General features: G+C 33.2%; 1 protein-coding gene across 3 annotated transcripts; it reads left to right on the top strand.

The window, feature by feature from the left end:
• Positions 1–2,000: 2,000 nt before the first annotated feature.
• Positions 2,001–12,164, top strand: LOC125055223. Of its 3 annotated transcripts, XM_047657577.1 has the most exons (16): positions 2,001–2,115; positions 2,264–2,365; positions 2,729–2,892; positions 3,812–3,982; positions 4,393–4,552; positions 4,900–4,973; positions 5,376–5,562; positions 6,473–6,501; positions 7,363–7,417; positions 7,789–7,881; positions 8,444–8,547; positions 8,900–8,999; positions 9,353–9,483; positions 9,870–9,989; positions 10,641–10,795; positions 11,754–12,164. In XM_047657577.1, exons 2-16 carry the CDS (start codon positions 2,278–2,280, stop codon positions 11,821–11,823), a joined length of 1,701 nt encoding a protein of 566 aa, XP_047513533.1. In that variant the 5' UTR covers positions 2,001–2,115; positions 2,264–2,277; the 3' UTR covers positions 11,824–12,164. The 3 variants fall into 3 exon arrangements, with proteins under 3 accessions (XP_047513533.1, XP_047513534.1, XP_047513535.1); XM_047657578.1 differs by lacking the exons at positions 5,376–5,562; positions 6,473–6,501; XM_047657579.1 differs by lacking the exons at positions 7,789–7,881; positions 8,444–8,547; positions 8,900–8,999.
• The last annotated feature ends 1,749 nt before the right edge of the window (positions 12,165–13,913 follow it).

Raw genomic sequence — 13,913 nt, 5'->3', positions numbered from 1 at the left:
AGGTGATGATGATATGAAACAACATAAAATTAAATGATCTTGAGAGTACTTCACAAATAGATAACATTTTCCAGGATGCCGTAAATTTTTTGTGGAACACATAGGTGTATGGGGTAAATTACTTTCCTCAGAAAAGAGTCATTTTCCGGTCACTTTTATCTGTACGGCAATAACACAGGTTATTAATACTTTAGACAATCTTCAATAAAAGATAAATGCCGTACACTTTCGATAGTCCGCTGCGACCGCCTACCAATACAGGGCGTCCCAAAGTTATGGGAAATGAAGGGAAAGTACCTTAAATATCGTAGATAGGGTATTTTACTAAAAGAAGACTTTATGTTATTTTTAAAAGTTATTAATTCTGCATTCAAAGATTTTTAAAAATTACTTGCCTCGTCTGGGAATCGAACCGACTTAAATGTAAAAAAAAACACCCCTACTTTTATGATGCCAATCGAAAGAATGGCCAAAAACTAATAACTCTTCTTAAGTAACATAGTATTTTAAAAGAAAGGAACAGCGTGAATATATCTTTTTAATCCAATTAAAAACATTATCTATCGTATTCGGCCTAAAAATATCCCCTACGAGTCTGTTACTTTAGAAAAGTTATTAGGTTTTGGCCATTCTTTCGATTGGCATCATAAAAGTAGGGGTGTTTTTTTTTTAATTTAAGCCGGTTCGATTTCCAGACGAGGCAAGTAGTTTTTAAAAAATCTATGAATGAAGAATTACTAACTTTTAAAAATAACATAAAGTCTTCTTTTAGTAAAATACCCTATCTGCGATATTTAAGGTACTTTCCCTTCATGTCTCATAACTTTGGGACGCCCTGTATTATATTTTTATTTTTGTTAAAAATATTTTTCCTTTACCTCTCTCTGCTGGTAAGATAAGGCTGTAAATATACTTTACAGCCTTATGGTAGTATACTCAGATATGTACAGTTATTAATGACCTTAAGGGACACCTCAAACGTCGTCGAAGTTTTTATCAGCTGTAAAGAATAATCTGGAGTAAAATGTACGGCATCTGGTTTTTTTTGTTTATTTATATTTGTTACATATAAAATAACAATAATCTTTGAAAATATTACTCCCCATATTACTCTAGGAGCATTTAAAAAGTCATCTAAATTTCGGAAATTTCATATATTTTTTATCATAATATTTTTATTTGTTACCATTTATAATGAACGGCTATAATATACAACAATAATATTTAGTAACATTATGTAAAAAAACAAGTTGCCGTTCATTATTCTCTGATCTTACAGCAGTAAGAACTTGGTAAATCCTGAAATTTCGATAAATATTTAATTACACAAATATTAACTATAATATTTGGACGACATAATTATAAAACATTATTGTCCGTGTTAAATAATATTTTGAACATGTTGCCGTACATTTTACAATGACCTTAGGGTATATGGGTGTAAGGGTAGGGTTCTGACCCTTGGCTTTCGACCGCTCCGCTGGAAATATGTACGGCGTTTACGGGTAAAGTATCTGTATATGTGTCCAAAAGGAATCACACAAATGCCGTACAGTAATAAATGACCTATATTGCTTCTGCAACTGTCGTCGAATTAAAAATTTGCACCGACTTCCGGCACCATCACTTTTGTACGGCACTAGGTTTTTCGACATTTATTTTTAATCATCTATACACTTATAACAAAGCCGTACATTAATAATTAGTCGAAATTCCCCCATTGTACCTGAGAAAGTCCATTCACTCACGTACTCACATGTACCGCTCAGAAATGACGGCATAGTGCTCAGAGCTATTTTCAGATATAGTAACAGCCTTCTAAGCGTAATTCAGGTTGGGTCATTTCACAGGTATTTTTTGTTCATGGGCTTGTGGTCTATAAATAATCAACTCTATTTTTCATAAATGAAATATAGGGTCATAACAAGGTCACAGAGCACATACAATACATAATTACCTCAAAAGATAAAACTATACCATACTATAATATAATATATACTCTGATCGTTACGAATCCCGTTACTATAGCAACCAATAACAAACTTATATTCGGTGTCGGAATCAGTAAAAATCTTGAGCATATTTTATAAAAGTGACATTTAAAAAGGCTTAAAAGTGAGTTTGTTTTATATTTGTAATGTAATTTATCTATATTACATATCAATACGATATAGTAATTCAGCTAGTATGACCATGCACTTCAGCAATTAAAACGTTCAAATAAAAGAATTGCAAAATTATTAATGTTAACAAAACATTGCAGGGAAAAACCTAAAAATGCCGGAATTAATAGATCAGATGTACTGTTCGCAACAGATCGTCATCCCACCGAAGTTTCCCTACGCATTAAAAAGATATTGTAAAGGTATTTATAGAGATTTAAGTATATACAGGGACTACATAGCACTCGCATAGACCATTTCTATTGCTAAATTCTTTATACACAATAATTTATAATGGAAACTATGAATTGGACATAGAAAAAGACACAACATTATACCTATTTTTATATATCAGTGGCGCAATCTAGGTTTCAATAGCGACAACTTTTTTCTCAATAGAAAGACGAAGTAATAGGCGGCTATATATGAAATTATTATTTTTTATATGCGGCCCTGGTTTTGGTCCTGTGATAAATAGTATGTAACTAACGTCACGAAAATAATTAGAGACCTCACTAGCTTTAGGCAAGCCAAATATATTATATCTTATGATATATTTTTTCTAGCGGCAATAAAAACACAACCATACGATCTTCTCCGTTGGTCGTACGAGTATTTTACAGCGTTGGCAGAGAATAGGCCACCGCCAGTGAAACTACGACTGGAATATCCCATTTATAGTACAGAGGGAGGCCTAACTAGGGGGTGTTTAAAGGTTTTAGCTGCTCAGGTGAGAAGTGAAGTGGTAATGTTAAAATATATACGAAGCGATGATGCATTTCGTATGATTATAATTGGTCAATCGGAAAGACAAATCGTGTCGCAAGTCTGTGATTGGACTAGAGATACTTTTGACCAAGGGCTAATAGCTCGTATGATACAATTTGACGGTTGCAATATGTTACGCGCCATTGATTCATCTATTGTTTTGCATTAAAGGCTTAGGCGAGAGTTTCATGGAGATTTGAAATAAAACAACCTTTAAGCAACAATTTTGGTTTATTCAAAATATCTGATATATTGATTGCTGAAGATCCTGTTTGACAATTCTTAGTACTTTTTTAAATTACGAAATAAATGATATTTTCATGAAAACAACCATTTCATGAAATTGTCCTCATTTTTACCTTAAAATAAATAAAAAATCTTTATATTTATTTGGTACATCTTCTATTATACATACCTACTGTAAAAATCTTGTGTCATAATGTTCGTTCCTATGAAATTTTTTATGCATATAGAGTAAGCCTGAGAATCGGCTACTATCTATCTTTCTCATCATTAAGTGATAAGGGAAGTCCACCCCAATTTCTTTTTGTTGTTTATATTTTTTTATGATACAGCAAACAAATAAAACATACCCTTAATTTTCATCTACCCTCCACGATCAACCCCTATATTTATTTGTTAATTAAAATCTTATCACTTGAACTCTGAGATTTATATAGAGAAAAATTCACAGAAAAACCTATAAAGTTTTCATTCCGGAAAACGGAACAGTCTCTGGGGTAGAATAGCAAAATGTTCCATGTTGCTATACGTACTAAGAAGGTAGGCTAGGCATTAAGGAGAAACGAAGTTCGCGAGGCAGCTAGTTATTTAATTATTAGTTATTTTTTAGCTTTTTTTCTTTTTTTCTAACTTTTCAGCTAAGTCCTTGTAAATCTCTCCCCCTACCAATGGTCCGTAAAGCCTGGAGAGGCTTCTGTCTGGACCCGCTAGAGTTGAAAAGGATTTTCTGTCTCTGCGAGATCTATTTGAGGGAGGAGTTCGTCTCTTTTCTACACTTTGTTGCTGTAGCCGCTGGGTTACTCACAAAGGTAAGGGCAAGTTCTAATAAAAAAAAATCATTAGTCATATGAATGTTGGGGTATATGACGACATATTTAGTAAAACTAAGATATTTGTTAACTTGGTTGACATTTAAAGTCTCTGCAAAGTTTATTTATTAATATCTTCACTATGAAAAGAAAATCCAGGAAATAGGACTAGATAAACATACTTCCAAATTAAAAAAAACCTTTATTGGTAACTTCTCTTTAAGTCTTTAAATAAATTAAGTGATTTTCGAGATATGTTAAAGAGTTTTGTTCTGAAAAGATTAAGAAATACTAAAATCGCAATATTTTTGAATAATAACGACAAACTTTTTATATTTGCGGTGACAACAATGAATGCTCAGCTAATAATACGTGGAGTAAAATTTATAACTTCCTTTCATGATATTCAGTCTCTGACACACACAATGATCCTTCTGTGTGAGACTCTCACCAAGGAGCCAGACGGTGGATCAGCAGCTATTCCGGTGGAAGACTTCCTGATGATGTACAAGTTCTTGGCTAATGTAGACGCATCGAAGGATGTGAAGTATTTGAACGGTTATAGAGAAGGTAAAATTAATACTCCAAAATGTCGTAGAAAATCAAAAACGTTATAAAATATAGGTTTATTGCTGGCGCTGGTCTTATATAGTTTTTACCCACATAAAAATACTTTTAAAGATTGTTGCACCGGTGTTTGTTGTTTGATACCAAGTTGAAAGTTACTTAACTGGACTTTTAGACTTTTCGAGCCTAGTAGACTTAAATTGGGACGGCTGATCTCGTTCGTATATACATATTAAGTTTCTCATGTAAGTAAAATACATTCTCTTTGTAATGAGAAATAAAGTTCTTTAAACACATTTACGTTTATCTGTTAAGTACATTTAAGTAAATTTTTAAAACTTACTCTATAGGAGCGCCTCCAAAGACCGAAGAAACGGTTGAAGAAGAGATCTTGACTAGCACTATCTCCGAAACACCTTCCGTGGTAAGTTACAGATATTAAAACTTAGACTTATTACTATTTTTTTATTAAATCCTTATTCTATTAAATCCTTCTTGAAAGTAAGGCATACGCCAAAGAAAGGCACTTGAATTATACATTTATTAAACACTATGAAAAGCACCATAAGCACCACCCTTATTGCACATTTAGTGTCTCAAAGGCCGGCAACGCACCCACTAAAAATGGGTGTTTTTAGGCGTCTCGCAGGCTCGTTTGGCCCCCCTATTGTATTAAAATAAAACCTGATCCAAAGCTTAAAGGAATTGTTGATTGTCTGTTCTATTGTCTGAAGTGTGTATCGCTATACTCATAATTAATCAGAAAAATATAGGTATAGATTCACTGATATTTTAACGATCGGATACATATAGCAACTCTTAACAGCTATCAGATGATTATTGGCAAGACACGACCGATCTCCAAGAGCTCACGGTGATAAATGACCATCTTCCCCGAACGCCAAGATTAAGTCAACGGTTGAATATGCCTATTTTAGGCAAGATTGAAAGGTCTCCATCTATTGAAAGAGAGGGACAGATAGAGCGGGAAAACTATTTAAGGGAAAGGAAAGGTTATACAATATGATTGTCATTGGTAAATCTTAATTTTGTCATCATTAAATTTCCTTGTCACTAGATACGCCATAACTTTAATACTGATTCCGATAGCAATTTTGACCTATCGTACAACATTATTTTGAAATACAGTAAAAATAAATTGAAAGAACTACATAGAAATTACGTTTGGCCGATAGTTTGAATTACAATTATTGGAATTGACACTATTTAGAGCCAATTAGTGGGTCTAATTGTAGATTTGCAAGGGTTTTCCTAGAAGTCGTACAGTCAGTGAATTTGCTTAAAATAAATTAGAAATAGATACCGGCAAACATCTAGAACAAATTTCGTTGCGCAGAAGCGATTTTTAGGTATCACTGGGAGAGGGGGCGGCGGGCGGCGATACACAGATCACGTGATTGGTAAATCAGTTGACGTTTGTGTCCCGCGCTGCGTAACATTCCTCCACTCCTTTGTTTAATGCTCAAGAAGTTTGCCGGTATCTGTACGAATATTAAAATCCAGAAGGTTCTCTGTAATATTCCTGGGTAAATAAAGTATAATGAAATATGAAAATTAAAATATATAGCATGAGCAGCTTTGAGTCATACACTCAATATATAATATGCTTCATACATATATACAAGTAGAGCAAATTAGTTTTGTTAGGTGATTCAGGAAGTTTTTTAGCTTTCGTTATTAAAAACTACGGAATTTAAACCTCGTGGGCTTTGAGGTTTGCAATTGACCATTTTTGTAATGTTGAAAGCACTGTTACGTTATTATAGTTCGTTAGTTATAATCTTAAATATTTTTCAAATTACGTTGAATTTAATTTATTTTCTATACTATTTTGAAACTAAAATACAATGTTGCCCTCTATATAGACTGTATTATCCACATTTATTATAAAAAATGTTACAGGTAGAGCTGTACCGAGTGAAGAAGTCGAAGTTAGTTTAATTGATATGTCTCTCATCTCAATTAGACAAAAGTTGAAAACCATTTTTCAGGCTTACATTTTTATAGAACAAGGGCGCGGGTAGGTGGCTGGTGATAACTGCCACGCATAGTCACTTTTGCGTAGGATCCAAGCATATCTAGAGGACAGGGCTGTTGCCTGTCTTTATCTTAGGTATCCAGCTTAGTGGTTCTAGTCATCAGTAATTCGACATCATTAGATGGGAACTAGACCATTAGACCATATCCTGGATATGGAATGGCCCGGACCATTTAGTCCCAAGGTCATTTTGCAAATACAGTTGTGACTCTTCGATTCCAGAAGATAAACCACTCCTTATATATAAATTGTATTCGTTTTTACAACAAACTCCCAAGCCAAATTAGGGAATTATCACTAAATAAATTCAAAACTCTCGTTAAACGTACTTTAATCAATAGAGCTTTTTACAAATTTGACGAATATTTAAATGATCGTTATCCTTGGGATTCATTTGCTCCAGTTCAAACAATTTGTAGATAAAAAAGAGTGGCGGCCAGTTCTTCATGCCCGCTCCACGCCCTTGACTTACGAACTGGTAGTAAATCTAAATTTTGAATCAATTTAAAATCCTTCTGTTAACGTTCATAAGTGTACTAGTTTACTTATATGAATAAAGTTATTTTGAGTTTGATAGTTACTTATAGTAGTTAAAAAAAGACTAGTATTTTTTAAATAGTATCCACGCCCTTATAGTTTATAATATAGTAATATTAGAATTTCATTCCCTTTATTCACATACAGGCTACAGCGCAGAGACTAGAGATTTGCGTGCGAATTAGATATTAAACTCATTTTAAGTACTTTGTTTTAGAAAAAACTTCGAGAATTAAGTGCTTCCAAAATGGGCCTGGAAGAAAAGAAAGAAGGTAAGTTTCTTATTACATATATATTCGAAAATAACTCCGAAAGAACTTTAACCACGCAAACGGATGTGATGTGTATTGATTGACGATGAAAGGGTGTATGAAACTATTTTATTTTATTTAAAGCCTTAATTTATTTTCTGATACACTAATATCTAATTATCCTATGTGTTGTGAATATCTTTTTTTAGTTAGTATGTATCAAGAGGGTCTACGTAAGGGCCTCCTCCAAGGCTTGCTTACCGTTGTACCTTTTTAATGTTTAGCAAGCTCCTTTCCATACCTCGTTGACATGTATTTATATTTTTTGTTTTATTAGAATATTTCCATGTTTGGTATGCAATTGATTTAATAATCGCGTTCATAACATGTAGATAAAAAAGAAGAAAAAGCAGAAAAGAAGAAGGACAAAGTTGAAATAATCGTTACTGATGAAGAGAATAGGGAAATACCATACGAGATTTACGGTTACGAATTTATTTTTAGCTATCATTATAGTAGTGTGTGACTGTTTGTTCGTTCGTCAGTTGTAGTATACGATTGCCAACAATGATCCAATCACGATAGCTAATAACAAATTAAAAGCCGCCCTCGCGAGAAAGCAGAATCAATTATATTACTACAAGATTTTTCTTAAATTTATTAATTTTATTATATTAAATTAATCATTTATTATATAATATTTAATTAACATACGTCAATTATTAGTCTTCTCATCATATACAAGGGTTTTGCTTACGTAGATTACATTTGTCACAAAATTTATCAATAAAATAAATTAAATTAGTTACATTTAGGTACAAGCAGTCATTATCATAGTAAGTAATTTAATATTGTTTTTTTTTATATCCCCAAGATTGATCATTCAGCATTTGAGCAAAATTTTAACTAGTGCACGGTATATTTTATGCCTAAACTTACCCGTTTTGTTTTGGCACAGTTATCAAAAGAAATAGTATGTTATCGCATTACTATTGTATGTGAACGATATATAGCTAAAGAAAGAATGTACATGAATTCATTTATTAGGAGAAACAAATACTACGGCAAACGACCATGAAATAGTAGAAGAAGAAGAAGAAAAAGATCAAACCAGTGAAGAGAAGTTTGACGCTGTAGCATTCGTTAATGAAGTAAAGCTTTTTCTTAAACGTAATTTTAAACTGATATGGTATCGAGTTGATCACAATGGTTTCCATATAAAAAAGGTGGTATGGTAACAAACACAGAACTATGTTTTGATTTTGATAAGAAGGCCGTAGTTGTGTCATGTCTGAAAGAATTTTCTCCTTTTCTTTCTTGGGTCGTTAAGATTTATATCTCACGTAGAAAATTCTTATCCTTCAAAATAAAAGCCAAGTTTCAGAGATCATTTTGAATAACTAACACGTAAGATTTTTAAGTCGAAGCCAAAATATTTTTTTTTGACGATCTTATGGTCGATTTATAAAATGAATAATCAACTAATATTATTAAATAATTTAGCTATACGTTGAACGTGAAGAAAGACGGGAAGACCTCGAGAGAACGTTTGAGGAAATAGGCGACATCATCAATAGATTCAAATCAGCTAATTATGATCTTGGTTAGACCTTTCCTTCCTTTTTCCTTTTAGTCAATAAGACGTTTGCCTTAATTAATTAAATTTGATATAGGTAGATCATCAGCACCTTTGACTCCTAATCCTAAGACCAGTCCTATAAAACTCACATAATCATAAGAGTTTACCTGCTGCATATTATTTATGAAACAAATTTCGAAATTGTTCGGAAATTTATCTCAAAATCTGCGTTTGCGCGATACAGTATTGATGTCTGACACACATACAACTACCCAATTACTTTATAGTGTTAACATGAAATGTCGTAGGTTCTCTCAAAGCTCATTTTAAATCTGCATAAAAAGGCATGCAATGCAATCAAAGTGTTGATGTCCTAGGGATGGTGGCTGGGCGTCAAATGTCCACAACGAGTGGGGAGTTCATCGTGCAACACATTGAGAGGGAGATTATGGATTACATTGATGAGCAGATCGCTATTCTACCGGATCCTGATTTGAAAAAGAAAAAGGTACTTAAAATGTTAAAAGGTACATAACAAGAGAAGAGAGTTGCTTATGTATTGTTCCGAGCTTCTGAAAAACTATGCTTCTAGTTCTCGGCATATAGTTAGAAAGCCTAGAAAACACGCAAAATATATCCAAGATGGGCCGCAGTTTATAGTCATCTATCTTATATTTTAAATAAATTTAATTACCCTGAAGTATAACACAGACATCATATTCTTGTCTCTGTTTTAATTAAGTCTCTAAAACCTGATGAAATTTAACGACAACTTGAGTTATACCTCTAAAAGTTTACAATAAACAAGCACATTTTAGTTTATTTAGTTTTAGTAACACATTATGTACAAATACATATAGCAAATGCTACGAAAGAAATTATGTAAATGTTCAGGCTAAACCAGAAGAAGTGGCAATGATCCGAGAAATCTTGGAGACGTTCCTGGATGAGAATATGGATGTGATTGTACCTGAAGTTGAAGAGGTGGAAGAGGAAGAGCAGCCCATACCTGAGGTACTAGTTCCAATGTTACGAGGCTGCTTATGGGTTCTAGATAAATGTTTAGTTTATAGATTTTGAAAATAAAAAGCGTCAAATATAATCTCTCATCACATTAAGAATGATTTATAGTAATTATCGATAATTTATTTTCTAGTTTAGCTTTTTAGGGCCGAATTCAAGTGAATTGCGTCTTGTGTACACAGATATTTTTCTTGACAACTAATAATATGAAAAAAAGAAATATAGCTAACAGTGATACAGCGTTTGAGACTTACAGAGTTTCTTTAGATTACTCCTGAGGCCCAGGGTTAGAAATAAGAGAAATGATTAGGGACCTCATAGCCTAGCGGTCTTATTAAGTGGCAGCTAGGTGAGAGGTACCGGGTTCGATTCCCGGTTTGAGGGCAAGTTTTAATTTAATTTAAATTTGTCCTCGGCCTTTGGGAGGGTTGTGCGGTACCATGCGAGCCGTACATGGAGGACACGGTCAATTTCTAAAGACAAGCACGAATTATAAAAAAAATCCTATACTTGACGCTGGCTAATGCACAAATCGTGCCAGAGCCATAAAAAAAAAGAGAAATTGTTAATTAAGAATGACAAAAGGTTGCATTAGAAAAGGTAAAATTACAAACTATATTTCTTATTTCCACTTTCTTTTAGATAACTGTGGTATACGCAGTCCCAGGTATAGGACCCGTGGTTCCAGAAGACTTAACAGTGGACTTTGAAAATTACATCCTAGAAGTTAGCAAGGTCCAGGCAGATGTCGTTATGCCCAGGAATATACGACACTTTATGTGCCCGCCACTGGAAAAGTGAGTATATAAATCCAGAAAGGTTTGTGCGTATGTTCACATGTCAGAAATGTTTTACATAATGAGCACTTCGACATCATTTTAATATTGGAAATGATTAATAAAGATAATTTAGTTTTTAAAATACTAAAACTTAAATGATTTACCCCAGCTTTAAGCTGCTGTCAGCTTTTAAGTCAAGTGAAACTATTCAGGCTGATAGTGTTACAAGTAAAACGTAAAAATTAACTTTCCATCTTAATTATAAAAGTAACTAGGAACTTAAAATGTTTTGTCCATTTCACTCGTCTCTCTTCAAAAATAATGGAAACGTGACAAATCATCTATAAATAATTTATTAAGAGTGAATACTTAACTCCGTCATTGGTGGCTTGCATGTTGAGTAGCAGATAGTAATAGATTTGTGTTCGATTCTCGCGTGGGTCAAAAAATAAATAAGTGGTTTTGATTACTAAGAAAACGTTTAATGGTAGTTGTACCTCGAATACGCACGTAAAGCTGTTGGTCCTGAATGTACTCGTGGTACTGTGATCATGTCGAAGATCTGTCCCGTTGTAGTATGAAGGTAGATCCAGGGGGAGAGTCATGGGGGTCATGTCCCCACCCCTCCTGGAGCTTGGACAGTTTCGCTATGATCTATAAAACTTAAGGGTGAGTACCCTGACGCAAATACAATATCCGCCGTTTTATCACTTATGAAAAAGATTCCTTATCTTTTAGTTTTTTTTTTAATAAAAAAGGGGCAAAACGGGCCAGAGGCTCACCTGATGTTTAGAGATACGGCTGCCCAATAGACACTCAAATTTCCAGAAGGCCCGCAAGTGCGTTGCCGGCTTTATTAAGAATTGGTACGCTCTTAACAACCTATAACATCTGCGTATATGGCAAGTCTCATTCAAGATATAAGCCTCTGTGGTCAAGTTATTATCGAGAACCTTATAGTTATCTATACTTTTAGGTATGAAGAATATAATTATGAAACACCGAAGAAGGAGGAAGTGCCCATGGGCGGTGTAATTACTGATTAAAAAACATCTTATTAAATCATGAACACTATCTCTTTAGTAGCTTCGTCTTCTACTTGTCTCTGTAGTATCTCTGTTCTAACGCAAAGTATTGCAATTAAATCACAACTTAGCATTGAAATCCTTAGTATACCTGTAAGATTACCTCTCCCCTTATTCATTAAAGTACTCATTTGTATTTTTTCATCACAGTGTAAAGAAATGTTTAAAAAGGCAGTGAGTACTATGTGTTGTTTCTATGAACAATTCATATACTTGAAATTGTATATCAGATTAGGCTATTTTAATAAAGACATGCACGTGTTATCGTATACATAAGGGTATAAAATAAAACATCAAAAACTTTACATTGTTTTTAATTTAATTGGAATAATCGTAACCTCCCTATATGCCGTCCTATCACCACACACCGATTTCCTAACATTCTATCTCTGTCTCGCTATAATTGTTAAAATTTAAGATTTTATTAGACATGAATATGTCAAGTGAGACATATTGCTTGGTCTCAATCTCCTAGAGAACTGGCCGGTTAGAGGCAAAAAAACAACGTGTCACAGATTTAAATAGAACCTCTTTTCCTAATCGTCTATTAATAAAGGTTTTTATTAAATATCCAAATAGTTTTTTATTGGGATAATATAGATGTTTTATTTACACGATTTCCTCGCATATTTAATTTATGTACGTATACAGAAAGGTACAGTATGAGTAAATTCTTCTGTGAGACAGAGACAATCCAACATTGAGCGAATTATAGACCAGCACTAACTTTCCACGAAGATACGGATTTACAATAACCGTTGCTAAGCGAAATTATTTTAAAGCACTCATACGTCTTAATGAATGCCACTTACCAGAAGTCTTTAATGCACAACATTTTCATACAAATAATAGTAAGAAATAAGTTTAATCATTTTAGATTCTTCACTAAATTGTTTATTACTTTTTTAAATAAAGAACCACAATCAAGTTCTGAATGCTTCGTTTTGTCTATTGACAACGCCTTTGCTTACATTGATTTTTAACAACAATTACAAGTTGAGCTTTGGAACATACACCGTATTCAGAAAACGGGAATATATATGTTAAAGTGGCATTCATTAATTACTATCTCGATACACACTCTACAGCCAAAAAATAAATGTAATTTTTGCATATTTATATATTTGGATTTAACTATAACTAAATTCTATATACACAATTATATACCGCCGAATTAAAATGTTCAAATAAATACAATTCAACGCAAAATATTACAATAAAGTAAGGGAAGTTCAAAATGTACATATATATACTTACAGTAAGAAAACAAATCATCGTTATAACTCACTTCCGTTTAGGAATCAAATATCACTCTAGCTCATTGCCCTACGCAAAAATGATTTATTCTAAGCAATGTATTCATTATTGTACATTTTTCCTCTTTTAGCGACAGCCTGTCTAGCGAAAATAGCATCTTATGACTTTCAGACCACAGACAGCAGACAAATAAAATTAATTATTTATTGACACTCGACGTAGGCGTCATTCGATCTTTATTTATATATTCTGTGGACTTTGAACATTCAGAATTAAGACCTCAAATATGAAAGGTGCAATCACTTATTAAACTGCTTAGTTGTTTCGTAGCTGATGTGTCACAGTGCTCATGTTCAAAAGTGTTGCAACAATATGCATCAGAAATCTCAGAAGGGTTGACAATTCTTAATACCAGCAATCTTACTGTGTAACTTCAATAAGAAGGCTTTCAATATTCGTAGCGCTGATTTCACATACTTGGAATTACGTATTACGAGAACTCAATCAAAATCGCTATTAAAGTTACACTGTAAGCTTACAGGAGTTAATTGTAATATTACAATACCCGCCTCACTTTGCTGTGAGTTATATTACACTTAACGACAACAAAAGATTTCACCTCGCGTTATTTAACAAGCGATTGTTTAAACAACAAAATGGCTGCCATGTCGCGCCATCAAAATGTCACCTAATGAATACGAAGCTTTATTACTATCTACAATAAATAAGTCAGCGAAAATCATTGAGACTCGATTAAAATCGAATCGATTCCATACTCGCAAAGTTAACTTATA

This window comes from Pieris napi, chromosome 13 (genome assembly GCF_905475465.1).
Source record: "Pieris napi chromosome 13, ilPieNapi1.2, whole genome shotgun sequence".
Classification (NCBI taxonomy): Eukaryota; Metazoa; Arthropoda; class Insecta; order Lepidoptera; family Pieridae; genus Pieris; species Pieris napi.
The sequence above is the reverse complement of the archived record's forward strand: the minus strand, read 5'-3'. Positions and strand labels throughout refer to the sequence as shown.

Bases quoted from the DNA above. Each gene is read 5' to 3' on its own strand.
- LOC125055223 (XM_047657577.1), top strand. From the start codon at position 2,278: ATGCCGGAATTAATAGATCAGATGTACTGTTCGCAACAGATCGTCATC. The intron at 2,893-3,811 runs GTGAGAAGTGAA...CTAACTTTTCAG, and splicing joins TAAAGGTTTTAGCTGCTCAG to CTAAGTCCTTGTAAATCTCT. The intron at 7,882-8,443 runs GTTACGAATTTA...TTCATTTATTAG, and splicing joins AATACCATACGAGATTTACG to GAGAAACAAATACTACGGCA.